Source organism: Kogia breviceps, chromosome 5 (assembly GCF_026419965.1).
Source record: "Kogia breviceps isolate mKogBre1 chromosome 5, mKogBre1 haplotype 1, whole genome shotgun sequence".
In the NCBI taxonomy this organism is placed as follows: domain Eukaryota; kingdom Metazoa; phylum Chordata; class Mammalia; order Artiodactyla; family Physeteridae; genus Kogia; species Kogia breviceps.
Window position 1 is genome coordinate 21,415,288 of NC_081314.1, and position 19,724 is coordinate 21,435,011.

The following is a 19,724-nucleotide window of genomic DNA, read 5'->3' on the forward strand; positions in this document are numbered from 1 at the left end:
GCAAGGGCTTAAACTTTTTTCTTTTTCTTAAAACAACAGAAATTTATTCTCTCAGTTCTGGAGGCTAGATGTTCAAAACCAAGGTGTCAGCAAGATTGGTTCTCTATGGAAGTTTTGTTTTGTTTTTGTTTTTTTAATTTTTTAAAATTGAGATATAGTTGATGCACCATATTATATAAGTTACAGGTGTATTACATAGTGATTCACAATTTTTAAAGGTTATACTCCACTTACAGTTATTATAAAATACTGGGTCTATTCCCTTTCATTTTATTTTGAGCACCCACAGTTTGAGCGGGTTGAAGCAAACTAGGAACAAATTTAGTAATTAGGGCATTATTACCTTAGTCTTCCTCTAGGTGTCAGTAAAGAGCTATATGTAATGGCAATAACTAAACTGTCCAAATAGTAGGGGAAAAAACTACTCCAAATAGGACATCAATCCATTAAAAATAAATCCAAATTGTTTTAAGGTGTTTTTTTTTTTTTTTGTAAGATGTTACTTGAGATTAGTTTTTGTCCTTTAAGTTCATCTTGGTGTATCCTTGTATTTTCCCTTTGGCATGTACACGCTTATGTTAAACATGTTTCACAAATGACAGTTTTTCTAGCGCATTCTACAAAGAATTAGTTTTGGTTGTAAAACTGTATCCTGATCTTTTTTGTAGGAAACAGGGGATGATGACACAGCAAATAATTGGTATGAAAAGATTTATTTTGTTTTATATTATCTGTTGTAATTGCTTCCATAGGGCCGGATCTTTCGTGATTTCACAATTCCTGGAGTTAGCCTAGCAGAACGCTCAGCCATATATGTGGCCATGATAGAAACCTTGGCTCAGTTACATTCCTTGAATATACAGTCACTGCAGCTGGAAGGATATGGTAGAGGTGCTGGGTACTGCAAAAGACAGGTAATGCATCCACACAAGGAGCTCCTTTTCTCAAGTTGTTGGAAATAATATTAGTTAAAATAAAAACCCATTATTTTATACTTTTCTGAAACTTGACTATAACTTTTAATATCAGCCATCAGATTGACTTGTTTTAAACATAAAATAATTTTATATTTTTAGATCAGATTTTGTTCAGCAAAAGCTTCTGTAACAGCATGTACACAAATGCAGATTTAAAGCTGTTTCTATCTCTTCACTTAATTTACCAATATATTTTCTATACAGTTTTCCCCTTTTAAATTAGTTTAACAGATATTTATTAGGCATGAATGTATGTTTAATATGTGCTGAATACTGTGTTAAATATCAGGAAAATAGAAATAAGTTCTTCCCCTAAAGGAACTTGTGGTCATTTTTGAGACATCTATACCTGAATGTCATTTACATGAGACTGGAAAATGGTGTAAAAGAGTATGTAATCTGGTAGTAAATTTTTTGGTACTCATCATGAAAACTGTTCCATTCAGAGGATAGATATCAGAATGCCTTTGCTTAGGTTGGGGAAAGCTTCCCGGGAAAGATATGTCTTGTACTGTGTATTTAAGAAAGGATAAAATCTAGAGCAACAGGGAAGAGGTGGTGAGCATTTCAAATCAAAGGAACAGCAAGACCAGATATGTATGGGGCTGTTTCCCTTTGTACATATGTCTTTTTGAGGGGGCAGAAGGGACAGAAACGGGAATTAAGGTTTAGGGAATACTCGTTAGGTGCCAGCTTCCATGCTAGGTGAGTTGTTAGACCTAGTGTTTTTTAATCTTTGTAACAACCCTAATACATAGGTATTACTACCCCCATTTTGCAGATGAGGAAACTGAAGCTTGCAGGTATTAAGTAATATACAAATAAGTGGCTTAGACATAATTTAAACCCAACCCACTGTGATTCCAAAGATGAAGATCTTTACTGTACTAAGTTGAACAGAGATACCTTTGAAAGTGGGGAGAGAGATATAAGTAGATAAATAATATTATTTCAGTTGATGGAGGACTTTGAGAATAGGTTGTCTTATTTGCATTCAATTCGAAGAACATTAAAAATATCTTTGCATTTTTCATATCTGTAATATATTTTTGAAGATTCTTTAGAAGATTCTATGGGTAATAAGAAAGGGGATTAAAATGAAAAATAAGATCTCCCTTCTTCTAGTCCCCATATTACATTTTTCAGGGATTACTTGTTTCTTGTGACCCTTCCAGAAATTTTCTATTTTTTTGGTATGTACGTATGTGTGTTCTTTTTTTTTTTCTCCTTCCACAAAATAGTTGCTGAATAAAGACTAGAACCCACATCTCTTAATTCCTAGGCCAGTATTTTTTTTCCTGATAAAAGTCTAGGTAAGTAAAATGGAACTAGATGGAAGAGAAACTTAAATGTTGAAGTTTTCAAGCTGATATGAGTGTTTTAGGCTAATAAGAGTATAACGGCGTTTGTCCTGAGCATTTAACACTACAACAAAATTTGATATAATTGAATTTTGTTTTAATTTTAGAATTGCTGAATCTTATATTCCACTTTCAGCTCTGTCATTTTTTAAATTTATGTGTCTTTAGGTATCAACCTGGACAAAGCAATATCAAGCTGCAGCTCATCAGGACATCCCTGCCATGAACCAACTATCTGACTGGCTAATGAAAAACTTGCCAGATAATGACAATGAAGAAAATTTGATTCATGGAGATTTCAAACTAGATAACATAGTTTTCCACCCTAAAGAGGTATTGGAAGCCCTGTTTATAAAAAATTGAGTATGTCTGATTTGGGATACACGTACTAAGTAGATGTTCCCCCAGAGCACTGAAGGAGCCCACCGCATCCCCATTCTTCCCCTATATTCAAAACTAACATTACCACTCACAACTTCTAGAAATAAGTCCTGCAGATGTCCTGGCATAGGTATCTGCCCACCTTAAAAGGCTGGGTCTAATCATCTGATTTACTACTTTAAAGGGATTTGGGAATTTACATGCATGTTGCTGTTTTCTTCAAAGAAAATTTTTAGCTACTAAATATATTTAACTTATCCACGTTCTTACTCTTTCTTCTGGTTCATTTTCATTTTTTTCCCTATCTGATAAAGAATTATTAATTTGATTATTATAAGCTCAGAGAGGACAGAATTCCAAAAGACTCTTTTGAGGCTTCAGAAGAATTTGTATGAGGTTAATGTAACCTTGCCCGGTGTAAATGTACACAGTGTAATCTTTATAAAGAGTACAAACAAATCAGAGCTATAACCCTCCTCCACTGAGCATAGTGAGGCCTAGGATTGGAGGAGTGTGGTGGGAATGAAGAAAGTACTTAAGTTCTCCTCTCTTTACCTGTATGCCTTTGGACAAGACATTTATTTGGCCCTTAGTATTCTGATATTGATGTGAATGATTTACAGTTCCCTGAATCTTCCTTCTTAGGAGAAAATTTTCTGGGTTCATTCATTTTCTCAGAATGCTAAGATGTTTTAGGGCAGGAAGAGCTGTTCTAAATTCATGTGCTAAGCTTCTGGGTTTCATGTTCTTTCATACAGGAAGAGGACAGGAGGAAAATAACATTATAAATTGCATTGCTGTCATAATTCAAAGTACTACTATATCAATTGAAAGTTCAAATATAATATAAAGCACATTCACCATCAAAACAGAAAATTTTTCATAGAAAAGTCAGTTTGGGTATTTAAATTATGTATATGTAATTATACGTCTGTGTGTGTCTGTAACTTTTTGTTAATGGCATGGATGAATTCTGAATTATAACTGTTAAATAAAGAATAGGAAAATTAAAGATTGCTAATTTATAACCTGGAAAAATTAGAAAAGCATATACCTTAAAACAGCAGGATCTGGTCTATATTTTATCTATTTCATTTGGTTCATTAATATTTTTGGAGCCTATCTTTGAATAAGTCAGCATTCTTTATGTGTTCTATCAATATAACTACAGTACTTTTACATTCATTACTTAAGCAAGGAAGGAAAAATTCAGGCCTAAATCTCCTTAGTTATGTGTTGTCTACCAAGATGTTTAAATATGCTGAAATTAAATATTAAATATGCTGAAAGTAATGGCAGGTAAGTTCCAAATAGTTATTCCCTTTTTATATTTGATCTCATGTTAGAAAACCATTTCTTATAGGATTAAAGTTGCCAAACAGGAATCATCTAACTTAAGTTCTGTGGAGGCAATGCTAATTTGTTACATATATCATTATCTTTTATGGGTTTTTTTGTTTGTTTTGCAGTACGCGGGCCTCTCACTGTTGTGGCCTCCCCTGTTGCAGAGCACAGGCTCCGGACGCACAGGCTCAACGGCCATGGCTCACGGGCCTAGCCCCTCCGCAGCATATGGGATCTTCCCAGAGCGGGGCACGAACCCGTGTCTCCTGCATTGGCAGGCGGACTCTCAACCACTGCGCCACCAGGGAAGCCCATCTTGTATGTTTTAGGGTTATATAGTAGCTAGTATAATGTCTTCTACTTTATACCAAGTAATCCCATAATTATTGGTTAAATCAAAGTTAATCAATTTCTATCTCATATAAATATGTGTAGCTAATTTTTTATGGAAGTAACATACAGTTGACAAAGTACAAGTCAAACTGGCATTTATTTATTACCAACTATGTGCTCTGAAACATGGGGTTAGAAGGAAAAACAGCTCTTAATGAGCTCAAAATACAGATGGAGAGAAAAGATACTCTAGTAACAGCAGAGAACAATATATACCCAAATGCTAAAGTGTATCATACAATAAAACTAAGAGAGTAGTCAAAGAAGGAAAACATTCCTCTGTGGACTGGCATTAAAAGCTATGAAACTTTAGAATTTAATTCTAGTCAATAGCTTAATTCTAGTCAATAGTTCCATCTCATTTTATAAATTTCATAAATAAGTAGGAAATTAGACTATGTTTGTTTTTTCATGAAGGCACTTCACAAGGAAAATCAGTACTTGGATGTGTATATGTATGTGCTCAACTGTATATATTCCTAGGGATATGATTGAAAGCTTTTTATTTTTCCTTTGAGGGTAAGGATTATACCTTTAATTAATTTTTTTCTTACCTTTGTTTCTAGAGTCTATATGGTAGATGCTCAATAAATGAGGACCTTCTAGACTAAGAGCTCCTATAAAGCAGTAAATGCATCTTATTCATTTCTGCATGTAGTTACATGTTTCTGAATGAATCTATGTTAAAAGAATTGATTTTAATTAATCACTAAGGTACTATTTCCATCTCATTTATTTATGCTTAATTTTTATTCTCTAACAGTATGACCTTAACCCCTTTCTGTACCTCAGTTTTTATTGTAACTTTTTATTTTGAAATCATTAAAGACTCACAAGAAGTTGTAAAAATAGTAGAGAGGCCTTTGTATCCATCATCCAGATTCTCCAAAGAGATCTCACATAACTAGAGTATATTATCAAAGCCAGGAAATTGACATTGTGTGACTTGTGTGCCTTTTGGATTGGTAAAAAAAAAATTCAGGGTTCCCAAGGAGCTAAAATGAGGTAATTGATATGGAGCAACTAGCTGGTACCTGGCACAGCTGGTGCTCAACTTATTTCAGTTCTCTTCTTTTCCCCTCTGTTTTTATATTCTGCTTTTGTAAGATGCCTATCAAGCTCTATTCTTTAGAAAAAATTAGGGTAAAAGTAAATATTTAATTTTAGTAGATATGTACTAAAACCTAAACAGTAGTTATAGGGGATGAAATTATAGGATATTTATAAGTTGTACATTTCTGTAATGTTTAAGGTTTGAGGTTTTATTGGTTTTTTCCCCCCCAAACAACAGCATATTTTATTTTTGTCGTCAGAAAACACAACAATTAAGAAAGAAAACAAAAACAATTTTAAATGATAAACCATCTAGGAATGTGTGTTGTAAACCAGTAAAGAATTACTAAAGGGAATAACAAAACTAAAATATATCACTCAATTTCACAATCCCTAGTTATTTTCTAGTTACTGATATGTAAAGTATTTGAAGCATGTTTGAGCAAGTGTTTCAGTAGTATAAAATGCTTACTGCAATGTTTAAAAGAAATCCAGTTTTCCTGGAAAATATCGTTAATTTTCCAAATATAATCTTACGCATCTGGCAGAGAAATGTTTAAGATTTTGGAGTTTAATGTACATATTACCATTTCAACTTCTGCATTCATTAATTAGTAGTCAGATGTATTTGCGATAAATATAAGGACACTGTTTCTTCTGAAGTCATCTGCCTTGCAGCCTTTTATATATTGTCTTATGAAAAAAAATTTGTTGTGCAAAACAAAACTTGTGTTTATTTTATTTTTATTTTTTATTTTTTTGCAGCACGCGGGCCTCTCACCGCTGCGGCCTCTCCCGTTGCAGAGCACAGGCCCCAGACAAGCAGGCTCAGCGGCAATGGCTCATGGGCCCAGCTGCTCCGCGGCATGTGGGATCCTCCCGGACTGGGCCATGAACCCTTGTCCCCTGCATCGGCAGGAGGACTCTCAAGCACTGCACCACCAGGGAAGCCCAAAACTTGTATTTTTAATGGATTTTTCTTTTTAGTTCCCTCACTATTTCTAAGATGTCAGTGCAGTTAGAGAAAAGCTTAGTTATAAAATTTAATTTTATTGCTAGAAAAGACATGGGGATTGGGTTTTTGTCCAATCTTTTTACTTTTCAGATGTTTTTAAATACCCTTAATATGCTCTTTGGTCATAAAGCCAGGTTTTGAACTCAGACCTACTGACTTCCAATTCCATATGATTCCTTCCACACTGTACTGCTTCTCATCTCTGTTGGAACTGGTCAACGTTGGTAATCTAGAAACTGAAACCCTCGTCTTTGACCACAGCCTCACTACCTTCTACTTCTTTTATTTCTTTATACCTCACCTGAGATGCTACAAATTTGATTGCTCTTACTTTTGAATCCATGAACCCCTTATGACTTCATTTGACTTCTCACCTTGCCTGGCCCAGGTGGGCATGATCAATCATTTCAGGAACTACCTTCTTTATTTTCAATGAATTAATCATTTTTTGACTGTGGATGTGTGTGCAAGTAATGTAAGAGTTATAAAGTTTCCCGACCTTATATTGTTATTCCAGAATCTTCTAACCTCTTGACTTTATATATAGTCTCCAACCCTGATCATGGTTCATTGCACTTTTGCTATAGAATGAAGTCATAAGGTCACGTTAACGGGGTCTGGGACATATCCATGCTGCATAATTTCATCTAGGTTGTAACTTCATCTCTTTGTAAAATCTGTGACATTTTTTAAAATGGCTTTTTCAAATCTTTTCTATTCTTCTCGAACTATCAAGTTGCCTTTTACATCTAGACTCCCACTCTCACATTTAGACTTGATTCGTTTTTGTCCTTTTAGTCACTTTTCAGCACAAGCTGCTTTCTAGGGATTACATACCCCTGGAAGTTCTCTTGATGTTGTTGAAGACATTTCAGTCCATTACACAATGTTTCCTTCATGCAGACTGATGGGTGACATTTTTCTTAAGCCATTGCCAAGAAAAATTGTTACTTTTTAAAAATTATAGTCGATATATAGTATTATGTAAGTTACAGGTGTAAAGTATAGTGATTCACAATTTTTAAAGGTTATACTCCATTTATAGTTATTATAAAATATTGGCTATATTCTCTGTGTCCTTATAGCTTATTTTATATATAATAGTTTGTACCTCTTAATCCCCTACCTCTAAATTGCCCCACCCCCTTCCCTCTCCCCATCGGTAACCACTAGTTTGTTCTCTAAATCTATAAGTCTGTTTCTTTTTTCTTATATTCACTAGTTTATTTTTTGCATTCCACATATAAGTGATATCACGCAGCATTTGTCTTTCTCTGTCCAACTTATTTCACTTAGCATAATACCATCCAAGTCCATGCACATTGTTGCAAATGGCAAAATTTCCTTCTTTTTTATGCCTGAGTAGCATTCCATTGTGTATGTGTATATATATATATATATATATATATATATAATATATATATATATCATGTCTTCTATATGCATTCATCTGTTTTTGGACACTTAGGTTGCTTCCGTATCTTGACTATTGTAAATAATGCTGGTATGAACACTGGATACATGTAACTTTTCAAATTAGTGTTTTTGTTTTCTTCAGATATATACCTAGGATTGGAATTCCTGAGTCATATTATAGTTCTATTTTCAGTTTTTTGCAAAACCTCCATACCGTTTTTCACAGTGGCTGCACGAATTCACATTCCCACCAACACTGTATGAGGGTTCCCTTTTCTCCACATCCTCACTAGCATTTGCTATTTGTGTTCTTTTACATGTTGGCCATTGTGACAGATGTGAGGTGATATCTCATTGTGGTTTTGATTTCATTTCCCTAATGATTACCTATGTTGAACATCTTTTCATGTGCCTGTTGGCCATCTGCATTTCCTCTGTGGAAAATGTCTATTCAGGTTTTATGCCCATTTTTTAATCAGGTTTTTTTTTTAAATATTGAGTTGTATGAGTGTTTATATATTTGGGATATTAACCCCTTATTGGTCATATCATTTGCATTTGAACCTCCCATTCAGTAGGTTGTCTGCTTATTTTGTTGATGGTTTCCTTTGCTGTGCAAAAGCTTTTAAGTTTAATTAGGCCCCATTTGTTTATTTTTGCTTTTATTTCCTTTGCTTTAGGAGATAAATCTAAAAACATATGGCTACAGTTTATATCAAAGGGAGTGGTCTGTTTTCCTCTAGGAGTTTCATTTCTAGTCTTACATTTAGGTCTTTAATCCATTTTGAATTTATTTTTGTATGTAGTGTGAGAAAATGTTATTTCGTGCGTTTACATGTAGCTGTCCAGTTTTCTCAGCACCAGTTTTTGAAGATTATATTGGAGAAGATTATATATATAATGGAGAAGATTATCTTCTCCATTATATATTCTTGCCTTCTTTGTCATAGATTAATTGACCATAAGTGCATGGATTTATTTCTGCATTCTCTGTTATACTGCATTGATCTTTGTGTCTCTTTTTGTGCCAATACCATACTGTGTTAATGACTGTAGCTTTGTAGTATAGTCTGAAGTCAGGGAGCATGATTCCTCCACTTCTGTTCTTTCTCAAGATTCTTTTGGTTATTCGGGATCTTTTGTGTTTCCACAAAATTTTAATTTTTTTTGGCCTCACTGCATGGCTTGTGGGATCTTAGTTCCCCTACCAGGGATTGAACTCGGGCCCTTGGCAGTGAAAGCACAGAGTCCTAACCACTGGATCTCCAGGGAATTCCCTCCATATAAATTTAAGAATTATTTGTTCTAGTTCTGTGAAAAATGCCATTGGTATTTTGATAGGGATTGCAATGAATCTGTAGATTGCCTTGGGTAGTATGGTCATTTTAAGAATATCAATTCTTCCAGTCCAAGAACACGGTATATCTTTCCATCTTTTGTGTCATCTTCATTTTCTTTTGTCAGTGTCTTATAGTTTTCCAACTGCAGGTCTTTCACCTTCTTATGTAGGTTTATTCCTAGGTATTTTGTTCTTTTTGATGCAACGGTAAATGGGATTATTTCCTTAATTTCTTTTTCTGATAGTTCATTGTTAGTGTATAGAAATGCAACAGATTTCTGTACATTAATTGTGTATCCTGCAACTTTACCAAATTCATTGATGAGCTCTAGTAGTTTTCTGGTGGTGTCTTTAGGATTTTCTATGTATAGTACCATGTGATCTACAAAGAGTGACAGTTTTACTTTTTCCTTTCAAATTTGGATTCCTTTTTTTCCTTTTTCTTGTCTGATTGCTGTGATTAGGACTTCCAATACTATATTGAATAAAAATGGCAAGAGTGGGCATCCCTGTCTTGTACCTGATCTTAGAGGAAATCCTTTCAGCTTTTCACTGTTGAGTATGATGTTAACTGTGGGTTTGTCATGAATGACCTTCATTATGTTGAGATATGTTCCATACTCTATGCCCACTTTCTTGAGAAAAATATCATAAATGGATGTTGAATTTTGTCAAAAGCTTTTCCTGCATCTATTGAGATGATCATATGATTTTTATTCTTCAGTTTATTAATGTGGTATATCACATTGATTAATTTGCAGATATTGAAAAGTCCTTCCATCCCTGGGGTAAATCCCACTTGATCATGGTGTATGATCCTTTTAATGTGTTGTTGTATTTGGTTTGCTAGTATTTGGTTGAGGATTTTTGCATCTATGTTCATGAGTGATATTGGCCTGTAATTTTCTTTTTTTGTCATATCTTCGTCAGGTTTTGATGTCAGGGTGATGCTTGTCTCATAGAATGGGTTCAGAAGTGTTACTTCTTCTGCAATTTTTGGGAATAGTTTAAAAAAGATAGGCATTAACTCTTCTGTAAATGTTTGGTAGAATTCACCCATGAAGCCATCTGGTCCTGGACTTCTGTTTCTTGGGAGTTTTTATATTACTGATTCAATTTCATTACTGGTAATTGATCTGTTCATACTTTCTATTTCTTCCTGGTTCAGTCTGGGAAGATTGTACCTTTCTAAAAATTTGTCTATTTCTTCGAGGTTGTTGATTTTATTGGCATATAGTTGTTCATTGTAGTCTCTCATGATTTTTTATATTTCTGTGATGTCAGTTGTAACTTCTCCTTTTTCATTTCTGATTTTATTCATTTGATCACTCTCCCTTTTTTTCTTGATAAGTCTGACTAAAGGTTTTATCAGTGTTGCTTATCTTCTTAGAGATCCAGCTTTTAGTTTCATTTATATTTTCTATTGATTTTTTAGTCTGTTTCATTTATTTCTGCTCTGATTTTTACAATTTCTTTTCTCCTACTGACTTTGGGTTTTGTTTGTTCTTCTTTTTCTAGTTCCTTTAGGTGTAAGTTTATGTTGTTTATTTGAGATTTTTCTTTTTTTCTGAGGTAAGCTTGTATCACTATAAGCTTCCCTCTTAGAACTGCTTTTACTGCATCTCATAAATCTTGGATCATCATGTTTTCATTTTCATTTGTCTTTAGGTAAATTTCACTTTCCTTTTTGACTTCCTCAGTGTTCCATTTGTTGTTTAGTAGCATATTGTTTAGCCTCTTGTGTTTTTTGCAGTTTTTTTCTAGTAGTTGATTTCTAGTCTTATAGCATTGTGGTCGGAAAAGATGCTTTGTATGATTTCAGTTTTCTTAAATTTACTGAGGATTGTTTTGTGGCCTAGTGTGTGATCTATCCTGGAGAATGGTCCATGTGCACTTGAAAAGAATGTGTATTCTGCTGCTTTCAGATAGAATATTATATATATATATATAAACTAAGTCCATGTGTTCTAATGTGTCATTTAAGGCTTATTGATTTTCTGTCTGGATGATCTGTCCATTAATGTAAGTGAGGTGTTAAAGTCCCCGACTAGTATTATGTTACTGTCGATATCTCCATTTATGTCTGTTAATATTTGCTTTATGTATTTAAGTGCTCCTATGTTGGGTGTGTATGTATTTACAATTGTTCTATATTCTTCCTGGATTGATCCCTTGATCATTATGTGTAGTGTCTTTGTCTCTTGTAACAGTCTTTATTTTAAAGTCTATTTTGTCTGATACAACTTTTGCTACCCCAGCTTTCTTTTGATTTCCATTTGCATGGAATACCTTTTTCCATCCCCTCACTTTCAGTCTTTGTGTGTCTTTAGATCTCAAGTGAGTTTCTTGTAGGCAGCATCTATACAGGTCTTATTTTTGTATCCATTCAGCCAATCTGTGTCTTTTGATTGGAGCATTTATTTCACTTACATTTGAGGTAATTACTGACATGTAAGTTCTTATTGCCATTTTGTTAACTGTTTTGGAATTTTTTTCCCCTTCTTTTGTTCTCTTGTCATGTGATGTGATGAGTATCTTTAGAGTTATGTTTGGATTCCTTTTTCTTTTTCGTATGTATGTCTAGTATAGATTTTTGGTTTGTGGTTATGATGAGGTAGGTGGGTATACATACATACATATATATATATATACATGTATATGATTGTTTTAAGTTGCTGACTGCTTAATTTCAAATGCATTTTAACAACCCTGCATTTGTACTCTCTTCCTCTCATGATTACTGTTTTTGATATCATATTTTACATCTAATTGGTTGTGTATTCCTTACCTGCTTATTGTGGATATTAATGATTTTACCACTTTTGTCTTTTAATCTTCCTACTAGCTTTGTGCATGGATAATTTCCTACCTTTACTTATGTTTGCCTTTACTAATGAACTTTTTCATTTCATAATTTTCTTGTGTCTAGTTGTGGCCTTTTCTTTTTTGCTTAGAGAAGTTTCTTTAACATTTCTTGTAAACCTACTTTGGTGATGCTGAACTCTTGTAGCTTTTGTCTGTCTGTAAAACTTTTGATCTCTTCATCAAATCTGAATAAGAGCCTTGTTGGGTAGAGTATTCCTGGTTGTAGGGTTTCCCTTTCATCACTTTATTCTTTTTAAAAAAATTTATTTATTTAATTTATTTATTTTTGACTGTGTTGGGTCTTCTTTGCTACGCACTGGCTTTCTCTAGTTGCGGCAAGTGGAAGTTACTCTATGTTGTGGTGTGTGGGCTTCTCATTTTGGTGGCCTCTCTTGTTGCAGAGCACGGGCTGTAGGTGCGTGGGCTTCAGTAGTTGTGGCACACGGGCTCAGTAGTTGTGGCTCGCAGGCTCTAGAGTGCAGGCTCAGTAGCTGTGGTGCACAGGCTTAGTTGCTTCATGGCATGTGGGATCTTCCCAGACCAGGGCTCAAACCTGTGTCCCCTGCATTGGCAGGTGGATTCTTAACCACTGTGCCACTAGGGAAGCCCCCCTTTCACCACTTTAAATGTATTGTACCACTCCATTCTGGCCTGTAGAGTTTCTGCTGAAAAGTCAGCTGATAACCTTATGGGAGTTCCCTTATATGTTATTTTTTGCTTTTCCCTAGTTGCTTTTAATAGTCTCTCTTTATCTTTGCTTTTTGCCATTTTAATTAAAATGTGTCTTGGCATGTTCCTCTTTGGGTTAATCCTTTATGGGACTCTACACTTATGGGACTTGGATGTCTATTGCCTATTGTCTATTCCCAGGTTAAGGAAGTTTTTAGCTATTATGTCTTCATATATGTTCTCATCCCCTTTCTCTCTCTCTTCTCCTTGTAGGGCCTCTATAATGCAAATGTTGTTGTGCTTGATGTTGTCCCAGAGGTCTCTTAAACTGTCCTCATTTCTTTTCCTTATTTTTTCTTTTTTCTGTTCCACATCAGTGATTTCCACTACTCTGTCTTCCAGCTCACTGATCCATTCCTCTGTATTATTTAGTCTACCATTGATTACTTCTAGTATATTTTTTCATGTCATTTATTGTATTCGTCATCTCTGTTCAGTTGTTCTGCATACTTTTTTACTCTTTGTTAAGAACTTCTAACTTCTCACTCTGTGCATCCATTCTTCACCTGGGTTTTTTCATCATCTTTACCATCACTTCCCTGAACTCTTTCTTAAGTAGATTTCCTGTCTCCACTTCACTTACTTCTTTTTCTGGGGCTTTGACTTATTTCTTCATCTGGAGCATGTTCCTCTGTCACCTCATTTTGCCTAAGTTGCTGTTGTATTTTTATGTATCTGCTAATTTAGTTACATTTCCCAACCTTGGAGAAGTGACCTTCTGTAGCAGATGTCCTATGCATCCCAGCAATGCACTTCTTTCTCATCTCCCAAGCTATATGCTCTAGGGGCTCCCCCTATGAGGGCTACCTGGGACCTTCTCTTGTGGCCAGCTGAATATGTGGGCAGTCTGGTAGGTTTGGTTAGCCCCCAGTCCAGTTGGTTGCTAAGCTCTGCCTTGTGTGAGGCTGCCGGCTGCTGGTTGGCGGGGCTGGGTCATAAGGCCGCTGACTGAAGAACTAGCCCAGGGGGTCCCGGGGCTAGTGCTGGCTCACTGGTTTGCAGAGTCAGGGTCCAGAAGACTCTAGGGTTGTTGCCCACCTTCCTAGTGGATGAAGCCAGGTCCTGGGGTTATTTCCGGACTACTGGCAGGCAGAGAAGGTCCTGGAGTTGGTTGTAGGGTCCAGGGATTCCAGAGATGGTATCAGATTGCTGCTGGTGGGGGGTGGGTTTCTGACACAGGGTCTGGGGTGTCCAGAAGCTTGAATTAGCCTGCTAGTGAGCAGGGCTGGGGCCCAGCTTGTCCCAGGGCAGGGTCTCTGGCCTGTTGGTAGATGGGCTGTGTCTGCAGGCTGCCGGATTGTGGTTTTCTTGCATCTGGTCCCTGCCCACTGGTGGCTGGAGCTAGGTCCTGGGCCCTCTGGTAGACAGGGCCATGTCCAGAGGCAGCTGTGGGCTTAGGGGGTCTTGAGGCAGCCTGTCTGCTGATGGGTGGGGCTGTGTCCTTGCCCAGTTAGTTGTTTGGCTTGAGGCGCCCCAGCACTGGTGACTACAGGCTGTTGGGCCAGGGGAGGGCTGGGTCCTGGGGGTAATAAGCCAGAGGGAGGATTCCACAATGGTGCCTGCCAACACCAATGTCCACATGGTAGAAGGAGCTCCCAAGAATGGCTGCCACCAGTGTCTGTGGCCCCAGGGTAAGCTGCAGTTGCCTCCTGCCTCTCTGGGAGACTCTCCAAGACCAACAGGTAGGTCTGTCCCAGGCTCCTATCAAATTATGGCTTTTATTTTGGGTCCTGGAGTGTGTGAGATTTTTTTTGTGCACCTTTTAAGAGTGAAGTCTCTGTTTCCCCCAATCCTCTGGGACTCCCAAAATTAAGCACCACTAGCCTTCAAAGCCAAATGCACCGGGGGCTCATCTTCCTGATGCAGGACCCCCAGAATGGGGAGCCCAACGTTGGGCTCAGACCTCTCACTCCTGTGGGAAAACCTCTGCAGTGTAATTATTCTCCAGTTTGTGGGTCATCCACCTGGGGTTATGGGACTTGACTATATTGTGAGTCCACCTGTCCTACCCACCCCATTGTGGTTCCTTCTTTATGTTTTTAGTTGTAGAAGATCTTTTCTGGTAGGTTCTGGTCTTTTTCACTGATGGTTGTTTTGCTTATAGTTGTTATTTTGGTGTGCTCATGAGAGGAGGTGAACTCATGGTCTTTCTACTGTGCTGTCTTGACTGATCTCTCCATGAAAATTGTCACTCTTGAGCAGCTGGGATTTTGGGCTTTGTTTTGAAGTACAGTTGATTTGTAATATAATGTTAGTTTCAGTTTTGGGTGTAAAGCATTGTCATTCAGTGTTTTTGCAGATTATACTCCATTATAGGTTATTATAAGATAATGGGTATAATTCCCTGTGCAATACAATATATCCTTGTTGCTTATCTGTTTTATATATAGTAGTTTGTATCTGTTAATCCCATACCCCTAATTTGTCCCTCTCCCCTCCCCTTTCACCTTTGTAACCACAAGTTTGTTTTCAATGTCAGTGAGTCTGTTTCTGTTTTGCCTATGCACTCATTAATATTATATTTTAGATTCCACATGTACATGATATCATACAGTATTTGTCTTTCTCTGACATATTTCACTAAGCATAATATTCTCTAGGTCCATCCATGTTGCTGCAAATGGCAATATTTCATTCTTTATTACGGCTGAGTAATATTCCATTGTGTATACACCACGTCCTCTTAACCCAATCATCTGTTGATGGGCACTTGGAAGCAACCCAAGTGCAGCTGGTTTGTTTTTAATCTACATGCACTATAAACATTGTGACTGATTATGCTTCATACTTTATTTTGTCCATAGAAAACTCAGAGCAAATTCTGCTGTCAACACTAAAAACTATATATCAATATGACCTGTGACATTTAATTTTATGTAATAACCTACTCTTAGCTTTATAACTTTATTAAAAATCATTATCTTTTTTCCTACCTCCTTCATCTATTGTCAGTCCTACTGTATTGCATGTGTTTCTTTTGTTTTGAAAAGGTAATATACATACATATTAATAAAATTCAAGGGACTTCCCTGGTGGAGCAGTGGTTAAGATTCTGCCTGCCAGTGCAGGGGACACAGGTTCGATCCCTGGTCCAGGAAGATCCCACGCGCCGCGGAGCAACTAAGCCTGTGCACCACAACTACTGAGCCTGCGCTCTAGAGCTCGCGAGCCACAACTACTGAGCCTGTGCACCACAACTACTAAAGCCTGTGTGCTCTAGGGCCCGCATGCCACAACTAATGAGCCCGCATGCCACAACTACTGAAGCCTGTGTGCCTAGAGCCCGTGCTCCACAACAAGAGAAGCCACTGCGATGAGAAGCCCGCGCACCACAATGAAGGGTAGCCCCTGCTCACCGCAACTAGAGAAAGACCGCGTACAGCAGCGAAGACCCAACACAGCCAAAAATAAATAAAAAATTTTAAAAAAAATTCAATATGGCAAAAAGCATACCTAGAAAATAAAACTCAATGTAGAAGATAATCAACAAAATGAAAAGCTTCAGTTGTGCTGAGGTTTCAGAAAAACTTTCAGAAATCATTTTAAGTTCTTTAGCAGCAAAATGAATTAGTAAATGTTCACCTCATCCACTAGAAGTTATGCTACACTTTTTATAGCTCTGTACACAAACAGGAATAGACAGGATTCTAATAAACCATTGCTAATTAATTTATACTAATTGATAATTTGATGAACCATCAGTTTTTCTCACTGGCTATTGTTTTATAACTTTGTGGGTAATTACTTTTAAAATGTTTCAAATTTCTTGAACCTTAACTCCAGGGAAAATTCCCAATTTTAAATTTAAAAAAGGTAAACATTTATAGCATAATTAAGTATATCATCTTTTCTTTGGACATCAAGAGCACAGAAACAAACAGAATGGTATAGAGAAAAATGCATCCAATCCCTTTTTAAAGCAAATTTAACAAATCTAGCTAATATAGTAACTTATAATTCAATATAGCCACAACCATAAAAAGTCTTATGAAGTCGAATCATAGAGGAAGCAGTGATCAATTTTTCCCATAGTCATAATGGTAAATTTTTTATTGCCTGCTATATGCCAGGCTCTGTACTTATTTATTGAATAAATACATTTTGGCCACCTACTGTATATCAGGTACTTCACAGCTAGACACTGGTAAACAAAATAGACATGTTACCTGCTCTTATTTCATCTTCACACTAACTCTATGCAAGAGGTGTATGTTATGGCTGCAAAAACTGAGAATCAGAAAGGTTAACTAGCTTGTCCAGAATTACACAGCCAATAAATGGTGGAGCTAGGACTTGAATACAGGTCTGTGATTCCAAAGACCGCATTCTTCCTTAAAGCTACAATAATGTGTTCAAGTGTGTGAGAGAAGCAAGGGAGTGCAAGCACACACAAAGTTACATAAAGGCATGAAACCCAGTAACTTGCATGGCCTAAGTGAGCTTTACTGTTTTATCTGGCTTACATAACCTTGTCTAGATTATTGCTGCAGCCTCCTCATTGCCTCCCCTACAGTCTATTCAAAACATAGCAAGCAGCTAGAGTGACCTTAAAATACAAATCCTATCATGTCACTCCTCCCGTACAGAACCCTCCAATGGAGTGTCTCCTCCCATATCCCATCCCTCCTGCCTCAGCCCCTTGAAGTAACCATAGCCATTGCTATCAGTTTGGTGTATATTCTTTCAACTTTGCATATTCATTTGTAGCCTTTTTATTTAAACAAATAGGATCATACAATGCATATTATTTTACAAATTGCCTTTTCCCCTTGTATTTGCAGTTGAATGTCCTGTGTTCTTAACATAAAGCTATATAGTCCCTTGATACATATTGTTACAAAATAGAATGAGGAAAGCTTTCTGTGTTATTGGTTCCAAATTACACCACTCTTTTATCATGTTGCTATATAATGGTGGATTTTGTATTCATAAAACAAACAGCATGTTTTATAACAATTATAGTTTTATATCTACAGCATGAAATAACTTACTTTAAAAAATTACTATTGTGGGGCTTCCCTGGTGGCGCAGTGGTTGAGAATCCACCTGCCAATGCACGGGACACGGGTTTGTGCCCCGGTCCGTGAAGATCCCTGATGCCGCGGAGTGGCTGGGCCCGTGAGCCATGGCCGCTGAGCCTGTGCATCCGGAGCCTGTGCTCCGCAACGGGAGAGGCCACAACAGTGAGAGGCCCACGTACCACAAAAAAAAAAAAAAAAAAAAAAAAAAAAAAAAAAAATTACTATTATCATAGGAGTGTAATATTTGTTATGTTGTAAGATTCATTACCGGAGCATAGATTCTTAAATTATAAGTAATTGTTAGAATTTCTTCTTTACTATAGTTACTCCCAGTTGAAACTTTTCAGCTGCTTTTGCCTCCGTTCATTACTAGACATGTTAAGGCTGTGTAAAGTAAAATGCAGAGCTCTGGCCAGCAATGGAACCAGGGGACTTGGCTCTATTTGATAAATGAAATGTGCCACTGTGGGTAAAGACTGCAAACTACAGCCTCACATTTGCTTTCGCTGGAATATATGCTTTTCAATATATTCTATTTCATTCATCTCCTTATTTTAGTTGTTTTGGATTTAATATATTAAAACCTTTTTATTTTTAATTACAGTCTCGAGTTGTAGCTGTTCTAGATTGGGAGCTTTCAACCATTGGTCATCCTCTGTCAGACTTGGCTCATCTCTCTGTGTTCTACTTTTGGCCAAGGACCATTCCATTGTTAAGTCAAAGTCCTCATTTGCAAGAAAACATAGGTATGAAAACAATGTTGCCTAAATTGCTATTAATATAAAATTATATTTATTTTTCTTCATAATTAATAAAGGATTATATTGCAATCTTAGATAAATAGCTTTTGTTTCTTGAAATGTTTTTAAATCATTTTATTCTATCAATTTTTTTAAATGCATCATTCTACTTTTAGTAATTTGTTACAAAATATAATCATTTGTATATAATGTTCTATTGGAAATCAACATTTAGAGCATGTTTTGTTATATGGATTATAATTATATGGATCATAATGTTTTAACTGTAATATATTTTATTATTATATATAATTAATAATATAAATAATAATATAATATATTATTTATATAATATAAGTAATATATTATTATAAGATAATATAGTTAATATTTTAATTATAATTACCTAGATTATAATGTTTTATTATATGGATTGTTTTGTTATATGGATTAATTTTTTTTTTTTTTTTTTTTTTTTGCGGTACGCGGGCCTCTCACTGTTGTGGCCTCTCCCATTGCGGAGCACAGGCTCCGGACGCGCAGGCTCAGCGGCCATGGCTCACGGGCCCAGCCGCTCCGCGGCATGTGGTATCTTCCCGGACCGGGGCACGAACCCGCGTCCCCTGCATCGGCAGGCGGACTCTCAACCACTGCGCCACCAGGGAAGCCCTATATGGATTAATTTTATGTTCAGTTTTATATTTATATGCAATATGATATTTTAAAATATTCACCATGACATTCTTATTAAAGTTTATAGTATGTACTGTTTTTATAGGGGTACCATCAATGGAAGAACTGATTTCAATATATTGCCGCTGCAGGGGAATTAATTCGAATCTTCCTAACTGGAATTTCTTTCTTGCCCTTTCATACTTTAAAATTGCTGGAATAGCACAGGTAATTAATTTTGTAACATGTGTTTCACCATTACTTATTGATGTGATGTACTGTTGACAATATTTTTGGTCTTTGGGGGTTTTATATTCCTTTTTTTGTTTTTTTTTTTCTTTTTGGCCACATCATGGCTCTGCTTGTGGGATCTTAGTTCCCTTACCAAGGATTGAACCCGGGCCCCCAGCACTGAAAG

The 19,724-nt window shown here is 36.4% G+C and overlaps 1 protein-coding gene across 1 annotated transcript in view; it reads left to right on the top strand.

The window, feature by feature from the left end:
- Nucleotides 1-19,724, top strand: part of ACAD11 (acyl-CoA dehydrogenase family member 11) — a 95,121-nt gene that overhangs the window by 16,063 nt on the left and 59,334 nt on the right. The window contains 4 exon segments of the mRNA XM_059065341.2: nt 753-914; nt 2,507-2,671; nt 18,499-18,640; nt 19,413-19,534. Coding sequence (XP_058921324.1) covers nt 753-914; nt 2,507-2,671; nt 18,499-18,640; nt 19,413-19,534 — 591 coding nt within the window.